Below are 22,861 nucleotides of genomic sequence, written 5' to 3' on the forward strand. Positions count from 1 at the left end.
TAACTTAGGCTCCGAGTGCTGGGTGTGGGTATGTGTTGGGAGTGTACTATGGTGATCCTAGTATTCTCCCGCAGATATCTCCAAACTAGTTTTGAAGTCGCTACTATTCCTACAATAAACCTAGAGATAGGCGTCTGATGGAAAGAACGCAGGATTCTTCAGTGACCACTGATAGTGGTTACACATGAATCATCTTAGCAATCTGTTACCTTCCTTTCAAATGCTCTCCAAGTGTTGTGTGAAACTAGCAGACCTGCCCTGGACGATTTGACACGCATGTTAAAAAGGATGCTCTTAGCCCCCCAACTTCTGCTGAGTCATCCCTATCCATTCAGGCCGACCTGCCAGACATATTTTGTAGCTCCTGTAAGGAATTTGACACCTCATACACAACTATTCAAATGCCAATCACTAGCTGGGAGAAGTCTGAGAGCAAATCAAATTAGCCTCCAGGATCTTCAGCCAGGGAAAAGGTAATTTTATGAAAGTTCTTTTCCTTTCAATTCTAGATTAGACATTGGTGGTCCCCATGGTGGTCACCACTGTAGTTCTAGTTAGGACCATGTTTACATATGTAATTGTTTGGTTGGCTAATAACTTTGGTGCCGTTTGACAAATCTTGAAGCTTTCCACAAAGGTTTCATCCACCTCAGCTCCCTCATGGAAAGTTTTGGGGTGATCTTCAAACGGGGGCTGAAAGAAGGATTGGACCTAAAAACATTTTTGGGAAAAATCCACCACCCTTACCGCCCCCCACCCCTCCACCCCACCCACCCATCATGCATGGTAACCACAGATATCGCTACAGCCAAAACAGCTCAATGGAAGTACACCAAATTTGGAAGAAAGATAGAGCTTTACCCAGAAAGTGTGCTCTTTGTGATTTAGTGTAAATCTGGTCAGCCGTTTGAAAGGAATAATGCTTCAGAATTCATAAATGTCTAGCAACGCAATACTACTGAGGTACTACACTACAAATGAAGCAAACTGATTGCTTAGAATCGTGGGACGGAAAGCTGTGATCGGCTGAATGCAACATGAAGAGCAATGTTGCTTTTGACTCTGTCCCCCATATCCAGAAAGGAAAAACAAAACCTATAAGGGGGTGGGGTAGAGGTACTCTGACACCCAACCTCCACTTGTGGTGGCCCAGTGTGGGTGTACTGGACAATTGGTGCATGATTTCTGTGGGACCAGAAAAACCCCAAAAAGTTTGGTGGGTGTCCTTGGCATGACCGACCTCTGGAAGATGGAGTGGGGGGGGGTTTAGCTTTTTTTTTTTTTTTTTTTTTTTTTTATACTGCACAAGATTGGCTGCCAGCGGAGGATGGATGTAGGTCAGAGCCTGCTGCCATCCCCATGTAGCACACTGTTTGGAGGGCTACTTAGGTATGGTAATAAACTATTTCTAAATTTGCAAAAAATAATCAAAAGTTAAATTGACATTCTAGTTTAGTAAATGTCAGCTAAAACGTTACATTTTAAATGGTAAAAACCACTAAAATTCACCAGTTATACTTAACTCAAAACTGTATTTCACACCGTTGCCTTACACTGCTTATGACATATCATATTACTCATGACCTATTCTGTCACATTGTTAAGAACATCACTGATGACACTGACGTGACGTCATTGATGGCAACACTGCACGTCTAGGGCCAGAGGCAGCTTCTAAATGGTAGAATGCTTGGTGAAGGCCATACTTGGACTTTGCTTCATGTTCAGACTTCAGTGCAGTAGTAGATGGGCACCGGCCACTCTTATTCAGATTCAGCAGAAAGCTCCTATTAGTTCTCCAGAACTTGAGTGGCTTCGGTGCTTTCACTGAGGTGATTTTTGATTGCAGGATGTCTGAGGTCCTTAAATTTCCTTTGCCAGCTGCAGAAGCTAAGTAGATATGCAGACTGAAATCCTCTAGCCAGGTTTCGCCTCCAAAGAAACCTTAATGCATTTTGATGAGCCTCGCCTTGACATGACATTGTCTGGCTCCAGACATCCTAAAATTTCTGCCACGTATGTCACCTAGGATCTGTTGATGCATGTGGGAAAGTAGCCTCTTTTTGGCATGTTACCTCCAATTTCTGCCTGATGTCAGTGTGTTTGACTGCGTTCACTGGGACCCTGCTAACCAGGACCCCAGTGCTTATGCTCTCCTCTAAATCTTGTCACTGTATACTGGTAACACAGTATTTCACTGAAAATTGTCATACTGGTCCCCCCCTTATAAGTCACTAGTGCATTGGGGTTCCAGGGGATCCCTATGGGCTACAGCATTTCTTTTTCTACCCATTGGGAGCCCATACAAAGGCTTCTACAGGACTGCCATTGCAGCCTGTGTGACATGGGGAATGTGCCCGCTCACTCCCATTTACACTGCACTGGGTCACTTATAAGTCACCCATATGTCAGGCCTCCCAACCCTGAAGGCTGGGTGCAGAGTACCTGTGTGTGAGGGCACCCCTGCACTAGCAGAGGTGCCCCTAGGTCATCCAGGACCATTTTCCCAGACTTCGTGAGTGCGGGGACGCTATTTTAAGTGCGCACGGGACATAGGACCTATGTACAGCTTCACAATGGTAACTCCAAATATGGCCATGTTTGGTATCAAACATGTTGGGATCATACCACAAGGCTTTTGCAAGCATTATTTTGGTTGTATGATTCCATGCAGTCTGGGGGCTCCTTAGAGGACCCCAAATACTGCCATTACAACCTCCTGAGGTCTTCTGGGCAACTCCTAACCCCCCTCCAATCCCCCCCCCCCAACGAGGGACAATAAGGCTAACTTGCCCAGATAAGTCTTCATTGTCTAAGTGGAAATATCTGGAGAGTCCATCTGCATTGGAGTGGTTACTCCAAGGTCGATGGTCCACTGCAAAGTCCATCCCCTGTAGGGAAATGGACCACCTCAAAAATTTAGGGTTTTCACCTTTCATTTGTTTTAACCATAAGAGAGGTTTGTGGTCTGTCTGAACTATGAAGTGAGTCCCAAATAAGTATGGTCTCAACCTCTTCAGGGCCCAGACCACAGCAAAGGGCTCTCTCTCTATGGCTGACCAATGATTTTCTTTAGGGGTCAACCTTCTACCAATAAAAGCAACAGGTTGATCCTGGCCCTCGGGATTAAGCTGTGATAGCACAGCCCCAACCCCTACCTCTGAAGCATCAGTTTGGACAATAAACTTCTTTGAGTAGTTTGGGCTTTTTAGGACAGATGCAGTACACATCGACTGCTTAAGCCCCTCAAAAGCATTCTGACAGCTAGCTGTCCACAATACATTTTTAGGCATGTGAGCTCATGAAGACAGGCAACAATGGACACAATTCTTCATAAACCTCCTGTAATACCCAGTGAGACCAAGGAAAGGTTCTGACCTGGGTCTGTGTTGTAGGGGGAAACCAGTCTAAAATAATCTGGATCTTCGCCTGTAGTGGTTCAATCTGTTCTCCACCTGCCAGATAAACCACCTTCCCCAGCCCTATTTGGCACTTTGAAGCCTTGATAGTGAGGCCTGCCTTTTGCAGGGCCTCCACACCAACCCAGAGGTGGACCAGGTGGTCATTCCAAGTGGAGCTGAAGACAGCAATATCATCAAGATATGCTGCGCTAAAAACTTCCAGACCTTGGAGGACTGTTTTCACCAGCCTCTGAAAAGTGGCAGGTGCATTCTTCAAACCAAAGGGCATCACAGTAAACTGATGGTGCCCTCCACTGGTAGAGAAAGCTGTTTTGGGGTTAGCCTCTTCCGATAGCTTGATCTGCCAATATCCTGCAGTCAAGTCAAAAGTGCTGAGATACTTGGCAGATGCCAGGGTATCAATAAGCTCATCTGTCCTGGGTAGAGGGTGAGCATCAGTCTTAGTGACTGAGCCCTCTGTAATCCTCATCTCCTTTTTCCCTATTTTCAGAATGAGGTTTGGGTACAAGCACCACTGGGTTGGCCCAGGGGCTATCTGTGTGCTCAATCACTCCCACGTCAAGCATCTGCTGAACTTCAGATTTAATACAACCTGGCATGGTCAGGCTGTCTGTAAATCTTACTTTTTACAGGTAAGCTCTCTCCTGTATCTACGGTGTGCCCACATCAAGTGGTCTGACCAGGTGTCAGAGAGAAGTTCAGAGAATTGACCTAGGAGGTTCCTGCAATCCTCCTGATTTTCAGAAAGACAGCCTGCAAGAATAACTCCTTCCACTGAGCCATCAACTGCAGTGTTGGAGAAGAGATCAGGAAGAGGGTAATCTTCCTGTCCCTTAACCCTACTCATGGCCAGTGATAAGGGACAGGAAGATTACCCAGTGATAAGTTAGCCCTATCAGGCGGTTCACATGAAGTACTCCAAGAGAACTTCTGGGAGTACCTAGGTCCGCTAAATAAGTGACCTCCACCCTTCTTTTCCACTATTGGATGTGAACCACTCCATTTGTCCTGGAGTGCCCTAGGTGCTTCATGCTCCAGTACTCACACCTTCTGTCCTGGTTGGTACACTGTCAGGACAGCCTTCTGGTCATGCCATTGTATCTAACTCCTGGTTGCCTGAAAGGTTTTAGTGGCCTTTGTCATGTACTCAGACATTCTAGATCTTACGCCAAGTACATAATCCACTATATCTAGTTTAGGGCTCCCACCCCTCTTTCACAAGAGCTAATGTCACCCTAACAGGGTGACCAAAAAGGAATTCAAATGGGCTGTAGCCCACTCCCTTCTGGGGTACCTCCCTTTAGACAAAAAGGAGGCATGGTAACAGGACATCCTATCTCCATCTGAACTTTTCAGATAGTCCCATAATCAATCCTTTGAGAGTTTTATTAAATCTCTTAACCAACCCATTTGTCTGGGGATGGCAAGGTGTGGTGAACTTGTAGGGTACACCACACTTTCCACATTGCTTTAAGGTATGCAAACATTAATTTGCTACCTCTCTGACACCATCTCTTTTGAAAAGCCCACCCTGAAAAATATTCACAGGAGGGCCTTTGCCACTGCAGGAGCTGTAGTGGTCCTCGGAGGTATTGCTTCTGGATATCTAGTGGCATGGTCCACTACCACCAAGATATGCCTATTGCCAGAAGTAGTAGCAGGGTCAAGGGGGCCAACAATGTCAACCCCTGCCCTGTCAAAGGGCACCACAACCACTGGCAGTGGGATCAAGGGGGCCTTTGGGGTGCCACCAGTCTTACCATTGGCTTGGCAAGTGACACAAGAGCGACAAAACTCTTTTGTGTCTTCTGACATGTGAGGCCAGTAAAAGTGAGGGACCAGTCTGTCCCACGTCTTACTTTATCCCAGATGTCCAGCAAGGGGAATATCATGTGCTAAGGTCAATAGAAACTCCCTATACTGCAAGGGAATGACCACTCTCCTGGTAGTACCAGGTTTTAGGTCCTTTGTCTCTGTGTATAGGAGATTATTTTCCCAGTACACTCTGTGAGTCACTGACATCCCCTCCTTCCTGTTTAACAGCTTGCTATCTTAAACCCTCAAGTGTGTGACAGGTCTGCTAAGCCACACAACTCTTCCCTGGCATGTCACCCTGCACCCAAAAGCTCAGCTGTGTCAGCCTTAAGATCCTCCGGTGAAGGTTCTGCACAGTGAGTAGACTCCTCCTCCTCCTCTAAAGGGGAAGATTCAGTGGGGGGAGGAATAGTGGATAGGTTTTTACCCTTTCTACCCCTAGTTTCTGGGAGCAATCGGTCCATTGTTCTAGGATCCAAGGTCGTGTTTGTGAGTACTGTGTGACTACAGTGGTACTGCATGAACTGTGCATGTCTCCTACTTAGTCATTGGCTGCTCATCCACACTACCGTTAGCGAGCCTGGCGTCTAGACACTGACTACATTTCACTAAAAAGGGATAACTGTACCTGGTATAAGGTGTAAGTACCTTTGGTACCCACTACAAACCAGGCCAGCCTCCTACACTGTGGAGTTCTGATTATGTTTTTCCTTTTCCTAGAATTAATGTGTGCATTCTGTTTTTTCTTCATCCAGCAGTCTGTGGATCTAGAAAGTAGGAAAGAAATTATTCTCATTGGGAAACATAGTTGTTCGTTCCGTCTGCACCAAGGGCTTGTTGGCAAGTTTCTCCTATAATCTTCGGAAGATACCACAGATAGTGATTCTTTTACCTAACTATGTGAGCAGACATATTGCAGAAGTAGTTCACTATGCATTTGGGGGCCTATTAACCTTTTTTGATGCTATCTTGGCACTGCGTAGTCAGTGGCCAGGTCTGCAGGTTCTTCTGTGGTTAGACTTCACTGATTTCCCTGCAGAGATTTAGGCAAAATTACTGATAAAGCCATTGATGGTTCCCGCCTCTGGTGAAAAGGTACTTCTGGCCTTTGAAATGTCATATAAAGTTGAGCAGTATCTGATCTTGGGACTTGCAGTCTTGTGCACAAATGTTCTGTTGGCAGCACAGAAGGTGCGAAGCATTTATTAAACCAAGTATTTTCAGGTAAATTCAGCCTTCCCGATCTAATAGACATCAGTCTGTGCCTTCTTGTGACTACAGGAGGTGTGAAGCCTTAGGGGGAAACGGGGGGCACCAATTACCAAATCAGCAGTTTTGTTCCTTCTTTCCCCTCTGCCCCTGTCGGGCCATTTTAATGCATCCTCTTGGGAGTGTATTTGCCAAACAGGAAAGCGGTTCCTTTAGTCTAGCACACAGTCTGTAATGGCTGGTAGGGCACCTTCAGGTTGTTGTGGGGATTTGTCCATGGTTCGTCCATGCATCCATCTGCTGTTTAGAAAGTTCTGCCCGGGCAGGAGGGGGGAGCAGGTGGCATCACTTTACTAACTTAGAGTGAATTTCCCCGTTCCGTACCCTGCTCAATGTATGTATGTTTCATTCTTTAGTCCTGCTCAGGTTTTATATTATCTTTCAGGTTTCTTTTGAGTTTTCTACTTTCAGCCATGGCATTTGGCGTAGTATCAGCAATTCATGTCTTCACATCGTTCATGTTGAATGTAATGTTCTGTTGGTTGGGTATTTACAAGTGTCAAAGTGTTTTTTTTTTTTGGGGGGGGGTGGGTTTGTAAACTTTCCCGTGGAGGGCTGTGGTTCAGGAACATGCTTCCACTTTTTCAGAAGTCCCTTAAGTGCAGGGTTATAATGGTCTTGGGTCTAGTGTCTACAAACTCAAGGATATATAGTTAGGTTTATGTTACAAAGTAGTTGTTTCTGCAATTAGTCCGACTAGCGGGGATTGCTGAGTTGTCAGGCGATCTTACTTGTTTTCTCTCTCTCCTCTGGAGGTTTGTTCTGTGCTTTAGTTGGACTCTCCTCCCTGCGGTGAGGGCCTACCACAACAGCATTGTCAGTTGTCCTGTCATCTATTATGTTAAGGCATCCTTACTTGAATCACCCTTCTGGGTCGAACCTTGATTCAGATTGCATGTTGTGCGCTCCATTCCTCAGACACACAAATCTCAGTGTCAATTCGATGCTTAAGGTGCCCTGTCCCTAAGCACCCCAGGGGTCCACTTAGTTTTGTTCAAGATGGACTTTCGGAAAAGCTTTTCTGAGAAGAGTTGGGGGAGGTGTGGGGGTGGCATAGCTGGCAAAGAGATCTGATAAAGCAAAGACTGTTTTGTTATCTAATGAAGTGTAAGACATTCCCTCCCAGGTGCTGTTAGATGCAAACACATCTTGCAATAGCCTGTGCATTTGCACTCCAGGGTCTCTAAGTCTTAGGGTCTGGACATGGAAATAAGAAATAATAAGCAATTGATTTTACAGCGTTCTACCAAATACCTTTTCTTTTTATGTCGCTATGTAATTTCTTGCCCCCGAGTATGGTGGATATTTTGACTCTGTGTCATAATTTATTGTGCGGTGGTGGTGGCAGTGGTGGTGCACTTTCCTTCATCTAGTTTGTTGGTGATGACCTGCTCTGTGGCTCCCACATTAGCCCACTTAACAACATCCTGCATACCACAGCACGTCTCATCTAGGGCCTGAAGAAATAGGATTGTGCCCCCCCCCCCCCCCCCCATCCTAATGGAATTCTCTTGCCAGCCTGCAACAGCTTAAAAAGCAGCTGGCCATCATTTAAAAATCATCAGAAACCACATTCCTGCTTATTTTTCTGACAAGCTCACATCTCTGGTGACAAATGAGCTCCTGTAGCCAGGAACATCGTAAGGCTGCAGACTAATAAGTCTAATCAGGGCAATAGTCCTTTCCCATCTATGTATGCAGGATTAGCAACCACGTATTCGTATCCATCAGGATCGCTTCAGTGCTGCTCCAGTTTAGCAAAAGGTTGAAGACCCACGTTTTTAAAGAATACTCATAACCCAGGCATCCCTCTTTTCGCTCATCTACCTGCTTGCCTTTTACATTGTACAGCACTCCACTGACATTTCGTTAGGTTTGTGCTATATAAACACCACATGAATGTATACATACATGCTGTGAAGTGCTGAGGGCTAACTTTTGCTCATATTGTATATTTTGTTTTAGTGTGTGTATGTGTGTGTGTGTGTGTGTGTGTGTGTATATATATATATATATATATATATATATATATATATAGTGTCTTTGTTGTCTTGGACTAGTCATGAGGGTCCATGTAGAATGGTCCTGCTAGCATTGTGCATGTACTTGTTTAACTTTTTTTTTGTTTTTTGTTTTTGCTTTTTTAACCCTTTAAGAAGGGGAAAACAAAATCAGACTACCGAAACGCTGTATCCATCTCTTAAGACTACTGTAAATAATATGTACAAAATGTTGATGATGATGATGGAATCAAGTACCGTACATTTATATAAAATAAGACTTTGAATGAGAATTGTCAAGATGTGGTGTTTGCCTGTGGGATCTGGTGAATAGATTTGTAAGAAAAGTGAATAATTACAATGTTATCCCAGTGAAATGGGGAATTTATACACACATGCTTTGAGTGGTTTCTTTCAATATATTATGTAACAAGACATGAATCATAAAGTTTGCACTATACTATTAACTTTGAGGACCCGCACAAGTCATTTCATATCTGCTATAAAGCCACTGATTTATTAATTTGGGGTAGGAAGTTTATCAAGTGAACAAAGGGGAGCTTACTGTGCTTAGCTGCCGAAAATCCTCATCCCTATCGAAAGTGTAGTGGTTGCTCTTTTACACTTCGTTCAGTTCTACAGTAATGCAGGTTTTTCTGATACAACTCCTCAAATTATATTGTTTGACTGTTGATCAGAGTTTGTGGCTTGTCTGTATAATGTAGATTTTCCTAGTAATTTATGAAGGAAAGTCTTAATTTTATTAAAGACATGGAGGCGAGTATAATGCATTCTTTTCTTACTTTATTAAAATAGCAGAAGTCAAGAACTAAAGTTCCCAATTGGCTAGCCTGTTGCTCAGCCTTTTGGGAACAAAACCTAGGCATGTACTGCACCAATAGAGTGACACCAAGTACCATAGAGTACACCCCTTGACTGCAAGCAGCCCTCTTTTCTTGAGTGAGCAGGTCAAATAGAGTCCTGAAATAAAGGAAAGATTGCTCCAATAATTGCCACAGCGAGAATGAAGGAGTAAGTCTTGAAAACAGGAAACAATCCAGGCGTAACTTGGGAAGACCAAAATGGTGATGGAAAGGCATCCGAGGATTCCGTGGTCCGGAACACCATGTAGAGGACGAATAAAGGTTGGCATCATCCTGATGAAGGTAAAGCTGGAGTCGCTGGGAGGGAGAAAAAGATACATATTAATAGAAATAGCGGTGGGATAATACTCACCTCCGTGTCCTTAATAAAATTAAGACTTTACTTCATAAATTACTAGTAAAATCTACATTTTATGACCAGACCGAAGGCTCCTATAATGCAAGTTTAAAGCTTATCAATTACTAATGAAGTTGAAGTTTTAACAGGTTTACAATAAAACGTTTTAAAAACGTTATCGTTGGACCAGTCGGCAGACCTGAGAATGTCCTCTAAGCTGGAGCCCATTGAAAAGACTTTAGACGCCATGGCTCCTCTGGAGGAATGGGCTCCAAAAATAGAAACATCAATACCTGCTAGGGACATAACCCATTTACCCAACGGGCTAACGTGGCGGAGGATACAGGTTTATGGGGTTTAGGGAAGGAAATTAACAGTTGATGGAGAGAGGACAATCTGAGGTTGAGAGTTCTCTTTTCGTATTCTTTTAAACAAAGGCCCACACAGTTTTGGTTTGTCAGGGAAAAAAGGGATAGAAAACAGAATGTAGGGTGGTTTTTGTGCGTTTTGAAATGTGAAAAAGGACGCCAGTAGGTAAGAATTGGCGGGAAAAAACATCTAAAGATTTAACATCAGACACACGTTTAATGGAAATTAAGCACAACAACATGGTTAATTTAGCAGAAAGCATTTTTAGGGAAAGATCTGGATTGTCTGGCCATGTAAGGAACAAATTTAGAACTAGAGATGCATCCCAAAGGTAAGAGTATTTGGAAGCTGGAGGCTTGGATAATGTTACTCCCTTTAGAAAGTGACAGATAAGAGGGTGTTCTCCTACGGGTTTGCCATTAATATGTTGGTGATGCATGGAGATAGCAGATCTGTAGAGATTTATAGTTTTGTAAGATTTACCAGAACTGGCTTGGGCAGCCAGGAAATTAATGATTAAGTTAAAATCTGTTAAAAAGGGATAGATACATTTTCCCACACACCAGCCTGTCCAAAGAGACCAGGCTGATTTATAGACTTTCTTTGTGCCGGGAGCCCAGGCGTTACTAATGAGTTCTCAAGCTTCTGCCGAAATAAGAGTGGTTGGTCGAGGCGACCAGAGACCCTCCAAGCTGAAAGAGTTAAAGAATTGCTGAGAACAAGATTGTGGGGAGATCCGGACGGGTCCAGAAGGAGGGACAGAAAAACTGGGAGAAGGATCGGGAAGTCCGAGGATAGTTCGAGAAGAGGACGAAACCAAACCTGGGACTGCCAGAAGGGAACCACGATGACCAGAGAGGCTTTTTGACGTCTGAGTTGTGCTAAAGTTCTGTTGATCAGAATGAATGGAGGGAAAGCATAGTTGAGTGATTGGTACCAATCCTGCAGAAATGCATCTGTTGCCAATGCGCGAGGGTCCGGGCACCAACTGAGAGTGGAAGATGAGAATGGAGTCGAGAGGCAAATAGATCTATGTGGAAAGGGCCCCATTTGTTGAGGAGCATTTGAAAAACAGACGGATGAAGTTTCCGGTCGCTGGTATCCTTGAGATGGTGGGAGTGCCAGTCTGCTATTTGTATTTTGGGAACCCAGAAGGTATTCTGCAAGAAGAGAAAATGTGTGGGAGAGGCAGAATTCCCGAAGGCTTTTTGCTAGGAGGGCCAAAGGCTTTGATCTGGTTCCTCCAAGGTGATTAATGTACTGGACCGCCGAAACGTTGTCCATGCGAAGCTGGATAGAACACTGAGCCTTGTTTTACGTGCAACTTTGAATCGCAAAGGAGCCTGCAAGCATCTCTAAACAGTTTATGTGCAATTTGGACTCCTCTGACCATATACTGCCAGTCGATCTTGGTCCACAGCGGGCGCCCCAGCCCGTGAGTCTTGCATCTGATTCTAACACAAGATCGGGCGCAGAGGGGAAGATGCTTCTGCCGGTCCAGGCATCTAGATGGTATATCCACCATTGCATCTCTAACCTGGATTCTTCGTCTAGAGCTATGAGGTCGGAAAATGCCAGCCCCTTGCAAAGGTGTAGGATTTTTAGGTGCTGTAGAGCGCGGTAATGAAGAGGACCTGGAAATATGGCCTGAATGGAGAAAGAAAGAAGACCTACTACTTTTGCTAGAGAGATGAGATCTTTTTGGAGCGTTTGGGAAAGTTCTTTCTTGATGGAAGAAACCTTTGAAGGAGGAAGATGGAGGGTAGCGGAGGTGGAATCTATTTGGAAACCCAAGAATTCAATTTGTTGGTAAGGAAATACTATGGACTTTTCCAGGTTTATAAGAAAACAGAGATCCTTGAGCAGAGAAGATGTAAGGTGAAGGTGAGAGCGAAGAGATGGCACATTCTGATGCATGATAAGGATGTCGTCCAGATAAATTATGAGTCTGATACCTAGTGATCTGAAATGAGTTACTACCGGTTTCATCAATTTTGTGAAACTCCAGGGGGCTGAGGAAAGGCTGAAGGGAAGGGAGGAAAATTGATACGTTTTTGAACGCCATTGAAATTGTAAACATTTTTTGTGGGAAGGATGAATTGGAATAGTTAGAGGCGTCCTGGAGATCTAATCTTACTATCCAGTCGTTTTGAAGTAAGATGTCTCTGAGATGGACAATAGTTTCCATCTTGAAATGACGATATATTACAAATTAGTTGAATGACTTGAGATTGATTACTAGCCTGAGTTTTTTGTTTTTCTTGTGTACAAGAAACAGGGAGCTCATGAATCTTGACGGATCGGGAAAGGAAGGTTGGATAGCGTTTTTTACTAGAAGAGATTGGACCTCTGTGGTAATGAGGTAAGACATTAGATGAGAACATTTTGGAGGACGCGGGAAGAAAGATTGAAAAGGAGGGGAATATAGTTCGATGTGATAACCTTGGACCGTATCCAGTACTCTGGGATCTGAGGTGATTGAAGTATTTCCTCCCAAAATGGCGTTTAGACGCCTTCCCACAGGAAGGCCAGTACACAGGCGTCCCTTGGGAATTATTGATCCTGGAGAAACGTTGTCCACGGTTGCTGAAACCTCTGGACCTCTGAGGATAGAATTGAGGTTTGTACTCTTGCATGCTGTAGGTGGAGTTGTAGGAGCCTCTTGTGCCTTGATTTCGGTAGGTACGGCCAGTAAAGCGGCTCCTGCCTCTACCTGCCCGTGCAAAAACACACTGGTTGAATACCTTCTTCAAGGATTGGTATTTGTCGCTAGAGAAAGTTGTAACATAGCAACTGAGGTCTTTAATGAAGGAATCCCCAAAAAGCTTGCCGTCAGCCTGGGTGCCGGGATCAAGGGAAGCAAGGTTGGCCAGTTTTGGGTCTAACTTGAGGAGTAAGCCTTTTCTCCTCTCGTGAATAATAGCCGAATTGGCATTTCCCAACAGGCAGAAAGCTCTTTGGATCCAGAGGGAGAGATCTGACGGGTTAATCGGTGAGTCATCCAAGCTTGTTGTCTCTGCCAGGTCAAAAATACGAGTAAGGGGACCCACCACGTCGGAGTTTATCCTGACAGGCTGTCTATGCTTTGTCAACCCCTTTACGGGGATCCTTGCCGAACTTTGTAAAGAAAGTTATCAAAGATTGGTCTATAGAGGGGGTAGCAGTAATGTTGGATGCCAAAGAAGGTCTTGGACACTCTGATTTTAATTTTGCACTGGTTTGTTTGTCCAGAGGGAGACGTAGACGAAATGTATTCCACTGAATGGCGCCCTTTCGCTCATGTGGGGGAATTGGGGTGATGGATTAGAGTAGGGTCAAACATGGGAACTCCATCAGAATCTATCATGGCAGAAGAAACGTCAGTAAGTGTTTAAATCATTTAGTAGGAGGAGAGGAGTTTAAAAGAAAAACTCATCAGGCATTTCAAAATGGGATATATCATTATCATCCGTGTCCAATATATTAAATATAACCATCTTTTTTAGGCGCATTATCAGTGTTCTTTGATTTGAATTTGCATTTAGAATGAAGAGGTGAAGAAATATTGGGATTGTTTTGTGGTATTTCCCTCCTTAGAAGGAGGCCTGGGAGGAACCAAGTCCTCAATCTTTTGTGAGGAAACCTCACTAGTCAATTCAGCGCCTTTAGGAGTTTTCTTTAAAGACCATTTTCGTTTTCTGCTTTCCGCCGCAGAATGGGCCATAGAATTGGATACCATATGCTTGACAGTATTTTCGATATTTTTTGCCATTTTTTTCCACTGAAGCTTGTAAAGCTTGATTGACAGAAGCCTGAATAAAAATATTTAAATCTTGTTTAAATATTTCCTCATCCTCATTCAGGGTAGGCATGAGAGGGGAACTGTCTGAATCCTTGCTGACGGTAGAACCAGGAGAAAATGGCCAGTAACGAGTTAATGTGCAAAGAGCTGCAGGAACACACAGCTGAGAAAACACCCCCCTCAGGGTGGAGCCAAACCCAGGAAAGAGGCGGAGGAAAGGTCGTGCCCCCTAGAGAAACAAATCTAACAGTCAGTCTGTGCCTGCAGTCTGAGATTATAAACGAGCGAGCGTCCGAAAGACTCACCTGAAACCAGAAATGCCGTGCCCCTGTGAAGACGTGTCGGACCGCAGAGTAAGGAAAAGCGGTCAAATTGGGAGGCAGCGAGCGTCCGAGAGACGCGTTTCCAAGAAGGGACCGCAGAATAGAGAAAGCGGTCGGATTAGCAGGCAGCGAGTGTCCGGGAGACGCGTTGTGGAAATAAGGTAAAACAAATCCTGAAGCAAGGTGTGAAAGGCGTGTATGAAGTGCACTCGTGAGCGACGGTGAAAGAGTAGGCGCGCAACGGTTGAAGCAACCGTTAGGAACGTGCGCTGGAGACGCCAAAAAATGAGTAAAAAGGGGGGTGGGGGGAACCGGCATCTGAAACAAAATGTTATAGCAGTACAACAAAACTGAATTAACTATGAAACTGCCAAAGATAACCATACAGTGAATACAATATTGGAGAGGATAAAGTGGGAGTACTTATCTTGACTGCGAGCAGCAAGAAAAGAGGGCTGCTTGCAGTCAAGGGGTGTACTCTATGGTACTTGGTGTCATTCTGTTGGTGCAGTACATTCCTATGTTTTGTTCCCATTGGCTAGCCTGTTGCTCAGCCTTTTGGGAACTGTAGTTCTTGACTGCTGCTATTTTAATAAAGTAAGAAAAGAATGCATAATAGGAGCCTCGGGTCTTGTCATAAAATGACCGTTTGAAAGGTGAATCTAGCGGAATATTGTCTTATTTCTAAAAGTGTGTGTGGTTTACGTCTTGATGTTACGTAAGCATAAATATTTTTGTATGTAAAACGTTTTCAGAAATGAAGAAGAAATGTACAAAGTTATGCTGACTAACTATGAGCTACGACAGAAGCAACTTATGATTGAAAATGCTGAGCTTAGGAAGGTACTACAGCAAATGAAGAAAGAGATGATCTTTATCCTCACTCCTCAAAAACAGAAACCTCGGGAAAAAACTGAAGACAGCTGTAACGCAGTGGGTAACTTTTTAAGCATGCTGATCCTGGCACACTTTGCAGAATGTTGACAGTTTGATTATAAATGAGCCATTTTAACCAAAATTTCACATTGCCAAGAAGATTAGTTGTATCTAGTCTTTGCAACCTTTTTAACTTGTAAGTTGAGTATATGCTTTTGAATGACATTCTGTTCTTATGATACTCTGTTTGAGATCTTAATTATCCATTCGTTTCGGCTTTGTGTGAGCATTTTTTAGATGGTCTTTGTGGCATGTTTTGGAGCCAACAGAAGAGCAAACAGTTTTTCGTATAAGACCCTCTTAATACAGACAATAAGAGCCGGTGCCAATTATATTGCTAGTAAGGTTTGCTAGATCTGCTAATGCTAGTATGGTTGTGGGCCTGTTTACATAATTTAGTTGCGAAAGAACCTTTTTAAAAAAAAAAAAAAAAAAAGTAGGGCAATGTTGCGTTTTGTTGTAAAATCCTATTCCTATTTCATTAGTCAATTTAGGCACCGTTAAGCACAATCTCTGTTTTGGGAGGAATTGAAATCCTCTTAATTTTATTTCTGTAATACGTTGAGATATCCTTAATTGTGCAATTCCACCCACTTCCCCACAAATTTAGACATGAATAGTCAAATTGAAATAGAAGGCAAACCAGTTTTCATTCCTTTTTGTACTACTACAGTGCTTACAAGTATTGGCCTAAGGCTCCCCTAAAGATTGGTGGTTAGCCGTAACTCATAGTAAAGTCAGTCAATGGCTGGAGTGGGCTAACTTTGCCCCATGATGCATGCCGGAGCGGGTGGAAGAAAATTGTGAGTTATAAATGCATACTAATGGTTGAAGCTGGCTGAAAACCTCAAAGTAACTGTTATACGTACTTTTTTGTTAAATCAAAAGGTCTTGGATTACACAGACTTAAAGCCATTGGTTTCTTATTGGCAGCTATCCTTGCTTTTGAGAAAGAAGGCAAGAAAAAAAGGAAGGCAACAAAGAAGGAAGGAAGGCAGACAAGGAAGAAAGAAGGCTAAAAAAGCAGAGGAAAAGAATGGAGGGGAGAAAAAAATTAGACCAGAAAAGAAGAAAGAAGGCAAAAAGAAAACCCAAGAAAGAAAAGATGGCAAAAAATAAAGGCAAAAGAAGGAAAGAAAAGGGAAGTAAGGAAACATTTAAGAATGAAAGAAGGAAAAACAAAATAGGAAAAACAGAAGGGGTAAAAAGAAAAAAGGCAAACAGAAAAGATAAGGAAAGAAACAGAAGGAATGAAGGCAAAAAATAATGAAATGAAAAGGCAAGAGAAAATAAATGAAAGGAAAGAATAAAAAATTAACGAAAGCAAGAAAGTAGGAAAGTAGGAATGAAGGAAAGGTCAGGAAGAAGGCAAAAGGAAAAAGAGAGAGGGTATACATGATAAATTATTGGATACTAAAACCCAAATCACCCCACATTTTTTTTTTTTTTGTGTTGTTTTTTTGTTTTTTAAACCCCTTTGGTGCACTACCTCCCTGGTGCAGGTCACGACCAGTGGCCGACACCAGGGAGGGGGGTCAGAACATCCTCAGGTGCGTCGCACCCGAGGATTTATAATTTCTTTTTTATTTATTTTTATTTTCTTAAAGCCCTGGGAGACACGGAAGCTCTTCAGTGTTTCCCCCGCCCCTTTAAGACTCTCCCCTTTCATACGAGGCCTTTTGGACCAGGAAACGCCACTAGACACCAGGAATTTCACTTGTGGGGGGGGGGATTGAGGGGGGTTGGCCCCCCTGGGGCCATATTTTTTTTGTTTATTTTATTTTTTTATTTGAAGGTTGGTGCCTCCTGGGGGGCGCGATCGCGCCACCCCCAGGGGCAATTTGTTTTTTTTGGTTTTTAAAGAAATTTACAGGGGGTAGCCCGTGGGCAGGGCACCCCCATCCCCCAAGTCCCCCCCCTCCCCCTGTTGGGGCAATACTTTTTTAGTACGCCTCGGCACGACTCATCCTCGATGTCCCCCGCCGCAGCCACATCACACTCCACCTGAGAGGCCTGCACTGGCTCCCTGTCAACAAAAGGATCACCTTCAAGCTCCTGGTCTACGCACACAAAGCACTGCACGACACCGGACCCACCTACCTCAACAACCGACTCCGCTTCCACAACCCCACCCGAAGCCTCCGCTCAGCCAACCTCGCCCTCGCCACAGTCCCCCGCATCTGAAAAACCACCGGTGGCGGCAGATCCTTCTCCTACCTCGCCGCCAGGACCTGGAACACTCTCCCCACCATCCTACAACAGACCCAGGACCTGCTGGCCTTCAGAAGACTCCTCAAGACCTGGCTCTTCGACCAGTAGCACCCCCCCCTCCCCAGCGCCTTGAGACCCTTGTGTGTATGTAGCGCGCTTTACAAATGCAGTGATTGATTGATTGATAGTTGTAGGGTTTCCCTGGGGGCCATTTTGGGCCCCAAGGAAACCCTACAGCTACCCAAAAAATATAGATAGATCAATCCATGTAGAGAGATATATCTATCTACATGGGTATATCTATAGATATATCTATACATTTATAGATCTATCTATATGTATATATATCCAGATAGATATATGTATATATCTAATATATATATATATATATCTCTATAAAAATAGATCACTTGTCAATGCATGTGTAGTTTCCCTGGGGGCTGCGATCGGCCCCCAGGAAAACCAGACCCACATACCAAAGTGCGATATATATATATAAGAACTCAGAGAAGTTCCCAATTTTAGGTGGAGAGCTGCTCTAGTAAGGAGCACCCTGCAACACCAGCAACACTCTAAATTTGCTCATCTCAAATGTCTGCTTGTCAAGCAAAGTTTTTAAGCATAGGATTAGCACAGTGCTATCCTCGTCGAGCTAGATAGTGACAGTCTTTTGCCTTTTGTACAGCAAAATCTTTAAGCATAGGATTGACATAAAGATTTTGCTGTACAAATGGCAAAGAGGTTAATAAAACGGTTGTGTGCTGAAAAGGAAACACAAAGTTTGGTTTTCTTCCTGGTCAAAGTTTATTATAGAATCATTGGTGAAACAGAGTCCAGGAGCACAATATGGTTTGCGTGAAATAGCAGCAGCCCACTCCAAACGTCAATTACGACCCCATTGGAAGGAGACTTGAACTGATAAAGCTAGATTGTACCCTGTGCTCACTTCAAATGTATCCTGCTTTCACATCAGACAAATTGGCATAACAGGAAGCTAAACTACATTATTTGTGGATGTATTTGTTGTGAAAGAGCAAAATGCAGTCACTCAGGTTGACTAACTACAGGGAGTGCAGAATTATTAGGCAAATGAGTATTTTGACCACATCATCCTCTTTATGCATGTTGTCTTACTCCAAGCTGTATAGGCTCGAAAGCCTACTACCAATTAAGCATATTAGGTGATGTGCATCTCTGTAATGAGAAGGGGTGTGGTCTAATGACATCAACACCCTATATCAGGTGTGCATAATTATTAGGCAACTTCCTTTCCTTTGGCAAAATGGGTCAAAAGAAGGACTTGACAGGCTCAGAAAAGTCAAAAATAGTGAGATATCTTGCAGAGGGATGCAGCACTCTTAAAATTGCAAAGCTTCTGAAGCGTGATCATCGAACAATCAAGCGTTTCATTCAAAATAGTCAACAGGGTCGCAAGAAGCGTGTGGAAAAACCAAGGCGCAAAATAACTGCCCATGAACTGAGAAAAGTCAAGCGTGCAGCTGCCACGATGCCACTTGCCACCAGTTTGGCCATATTTCAGAGCTGCAACATCACTGGAGTGCCCAAAAGCACAAGGTGTGCAATACTCAGAGACATGGCCAAGGTAAGAAAGGCTGAAAGACGACCACCACTGAACAAGACACACAAGCTGAAACGTCAAGACTGGGCCAAGAAATATCTCAAGACTGATTTTTCTAAGGTTTTATGGACTGATGAAATGAGAGTGAGTCTTGATGGGCCAGATGGATGGGCCCGTGGCTGGATTGGTAAAGGGCAGAGAGCTCCAGTCCGACTCAGACGCCAGCAAGGTGGAGGTGGAGTACTGGTTTGGGCTGGTATCATCAAAGATGAGCTTGTGGGGCCTTTTCGGGTTGAGGATGGAGTCAAGCTCAACTCCCAGTCCCACTGCCAGTTCCTGGAAGACACCTTCTTCAAGCAGTGGTACAGGAAGAAGTCTGCATCCTTCAAGAAAAACATGATTTTCATGCAGGACAATGCTCCATCACACGCGTCCAAGTACTCCACAGCGTGGCTGGCAAGAAAGGGTATAAAAGAAGGAAATCTAATGACATGGCCTCCTTGTTCACCTGATCTGAACCCCATTGAGAACCTGTGGTCCATCATCAAATGTGAGATTTACAAGGAGGGAAAACAGTACACCTCTCTGAACAGTGTCTGGGAGGCTGTGGTTGCTGCTGCACGCAATGTTGATGGTGAACAGATCAAAACACTGACAGAATCCATGGATGGCAGGCTTTTGAGTGTCCTTGCAAAGAAAGGTGGCTATATTGGTCACTGATTTGTTTTTGTTTTGTTTTTGAATGTCAGAAATGTATATTTGTGAATGTTGAGATGTTATATTGGTTTCACTGGTAATGATAAATAATTGAAATGGGTATATTTTTTTTTTTGTTAAGTTGCCTAATAATTATGCACAGTGATAGTCACCTGCACACACAGATATCCCCCTAACATAGCTAAAACTAAAAACAAACTAAAAACTACTTCCAAAAATATTCAGTTTTGATATTAATGAGTTTTTTGGGTTCATTGAGAACATAGTTGTTGTTCAATAATAAAATTAATCCTCAAAAATACAACTTGCCTAATAATTCTGCACTCCCTGTAGAGTCTTGGTTAAACCAAGCCACTGCTTAAACTGTATATGCCTTAGTGGGTGAAAGCAAAACAGGAATAAAACGGACCAGTAGGTGAAGACAGGTGGATGAAAGCCCCTTTAAGTTAAGTATAGTATACACATGTTTTTGGTAAAATCAAAAGGTCTTGGCTAACACCAGACCTAAAAAAGGAAGTCAGAAGGCACATCACATAGGTCATTACTTAGCTGTTGCTATTTCAGTGTTTTTTGTCCTTTTTCATTGCCAATGCAGAAAGACTTGTATCACATTCATCAATAGCTGTTTTTGCACCACCCCTCTTCTGCTGTTCAGACACTGCTCTACCTTCAGCTTGCTCTCACTAATTCAGATTGCCCCTTCTCTATATGTTTGGAACCTTTATTGATTGTCAAGACATTACTTTGCCTTTTTTTCCAGTAAAACATTTATTTTTTTATTGGCATGATTAGGGTTAGTCTTTAGACTGTAGATGAATATATGGTTTGCAGCATAGATCCATATATTCACAAACATTACTGTTTAGATTCTCTACCTTTCAGATTTATGGGCTACAAGCAGTGCACATTTGCCAGGGGTGTGTCTCATGATTTTGTTTGCTTTAATCCTCCGTACCTCAGGACCTCCTATTGTAACAGTACTGCTACTGGGTTAATTCACCATCAGCAATCCTTGGAAATTAGTATCCATCAGAAGAATAAAGCACTTGCCTTCAGTAGTGCTCTTTTCTTAATATGCATGATCCATAGTCCTTTTTTTTTTTTTTTTTCTTCTTGGTTTTCAGTTTTGTCTTTAAAGGTGCCAGAAAAAGAATAGGAGCTGATGGTTCTGTTTGAGGTGGTGCCAAATATGGTACTGTTCTTCTATCCAGCTGATATGCGGAGTCCTGGCTGGATCCCTAGCAGCGTCACCTAGCACTGCAGGAACACTACTGTTATGAGAACGTTTTCTGGCTCCAGTTTGTCACCTGTAGAATAGTCTGGGATGAGGAAAGATTAGTAGTCATGGAAAGATATCCCTCATTAAGAGTTACTGATGTTAAGTAGACAAAGTTCGGACTGAAAAGACTGGCTCCAGGAGGAATGCCGCTGTATTCTGAACAAGAAGAGGAGTATGCCCCACAGGCTCAGGGAGTAGCACCGATGTTAATGCTAGCAGACAACCGAGCTCTGATTGGATGGGAAGCCCACAGTTCCACTATCATCACAGCAACCTTACGCAGAAAGAAAATAAAAAGGGATCAACGTGAATGTTATGCAGTGCTATGCATCTACAAATGACAGTAAAGAGGAGAAAGAAAATATTTACGCCAGACTCCAGTCCTGGTGAAATGCCTTGAGAGATCACCACACTGATGGGGACCTCAGTGCCAAGATTGGAAGCGACAACACTGGGTACGAAGAAGTCATGGGCACCATAGCCTTGGTGACATGAACGAGAATGGTAAAAGCTCAGATCTCTGTACCCTGAACAGTCTGGTGATAGGTGGTAGTGTATTCAGACACAAGAATATACAAGGCAACATGTATTACCAGACCATTCAACAGAGAACATGAACGACCATGTCTACGTTGTCAAGAAGGTCCGGGGTCCCTACAGTAAGTGAGAGTGATGAGAAGCAGATGGTGACGTTGGACCTTTACCTTGTCATGGCAAGACTAAAGCTATAGAATGCATTGATGAAACTGACAAGCCAACATAATATTACCAACCTCCTCAAAGATGCATCGAAATGGAATAAATACTGAGTCACCATCAGTAATAATTTTAGAGTCCTGCAAGAACTAGAGGACAACGGCGACCCAGTAGAAAGCCAGTGGGAGAAGATCAAAGAAAGAGTGACCTCAACCTCCCAAGAAGTACTGGGTCCCAAGAAACACCTGCATAAAGAATGGATCTCCACCAAGACTCCCTGCAGAATCCAAGTGAGAAAGGAAATGAAAGCTTCAACCAACACTGGCCGAATGAGAGCCAAAAAAGCAAAAGCTCAAAGCGAGTACACCAAGAAAGCAAAGAGAAGCTTAAGAGCAGACCAGTGAGGGTTCATTGATGGCTTTGCCACAGATGCCAAGGAAGCAGCAAGTCATGGAAACTTGAAAGAACTCTAGGATGTAAATAGGAAACTCCATCAGATATCCCTAACAGAATTATAGACCTAGAGCAAAATGTAATTGACAAAATGACATACAAATAGCATTAACAAATGTTAAAGTTTTAGTTGAAATTAGGGCCAAAAGGTGCAAAGCATTAAATGTTACTCAATGGTTGCTGGAGAACAGGACCTAATCGTGATTTGAGGTAGACTGCAATGGAGTGCGGTTCAGATTTACCCAATCGTATTGGTCCTTGTGAAAGTCTGAATTTGAAAGTTTAAGTCCCAGTTTAGAAGCTGAAACCCAGTCCGGGACTGTGGAACTGCCGTTCAGGTACTTTTCCCCAGTGGTTCCAGCTGAAGTTCTGCGACCAAAGGAAAAGCTTTCAAAACTTCCCAATCTTTCTTCTGATGTCCCAAAAAACATAAGTGCATTTCTAAGGCCTCCCAGACTCTGGAGAAGGTGCTTAGACTCTAAGGGTGTCAGGCAAAGGGCAATGGCAAAGTTAAGTTTAGGTCCAGTTGCCACAGGTCAGCTGAGCACTTCAGGGAAAATGCCTCTTGTATTTGTTGCCTCCCTGTTGCCACAAAGGAAGTCAACCAACTGACCCTTGGAGGTCCACCTCTGTCATGAGTACGAGGAAACTGGTTCAGTCCTCTTCTGATTTTCCGCTGGTCCTGAAGTCTTCTGAAGAGGGTCCCTTAAGTTGCCATATTAATGGTTTGGCACCTGTTTGTGGGTCTAGGCGATTGCTGGGCACTTTCTGAGCAATGGGAGTACATTTT

At 43.6% G+C, this 22,861-nt stretch overlaps 1 protein-coding gene across 6 annotated transcripts in view; it reads left to right on the forward strand.

Moving 5' to 3' along the window:
• SSX2IP (SSX family member 2 interacting protein) overlaps positions 1–22,861 on the forward strand; it is a 415,768-nt gene that overhangs the window by 170,993 nt on the left and 221,914 nt on the right. For all 6 annotated transcript variants that reach the window (XM_069232285.1, XM_069232281.1, XM_069232284.1 and 3 more), the window contains exon 8: positions 14,956–15,133. In XM_069232285.1, coding sequence (XP_069088386.1) covers positions 14,956–15,133 — 178 coding nt within the window. The remainder of the gene's footprint in view (positions 1–14,955; positions 15,134–22,861) is intronic.

The sequence above is a fragment of the Pleurodeles waltl genome, chromosome 4_2 (assembly GCF_031143425.1).
Source record: "Pleurodeles waltl isolate 20211129_DDA chromosome 4_2, aPleWal1.hap1.20221129, whole genome shotgun sequence".
Classification (NCBI taxonomy): Eukaryota; Metazoa; Chordata; class Amphibia; order Caudata; family Salamandridae; genus Pleurodeles; species Pleurodeles waltl.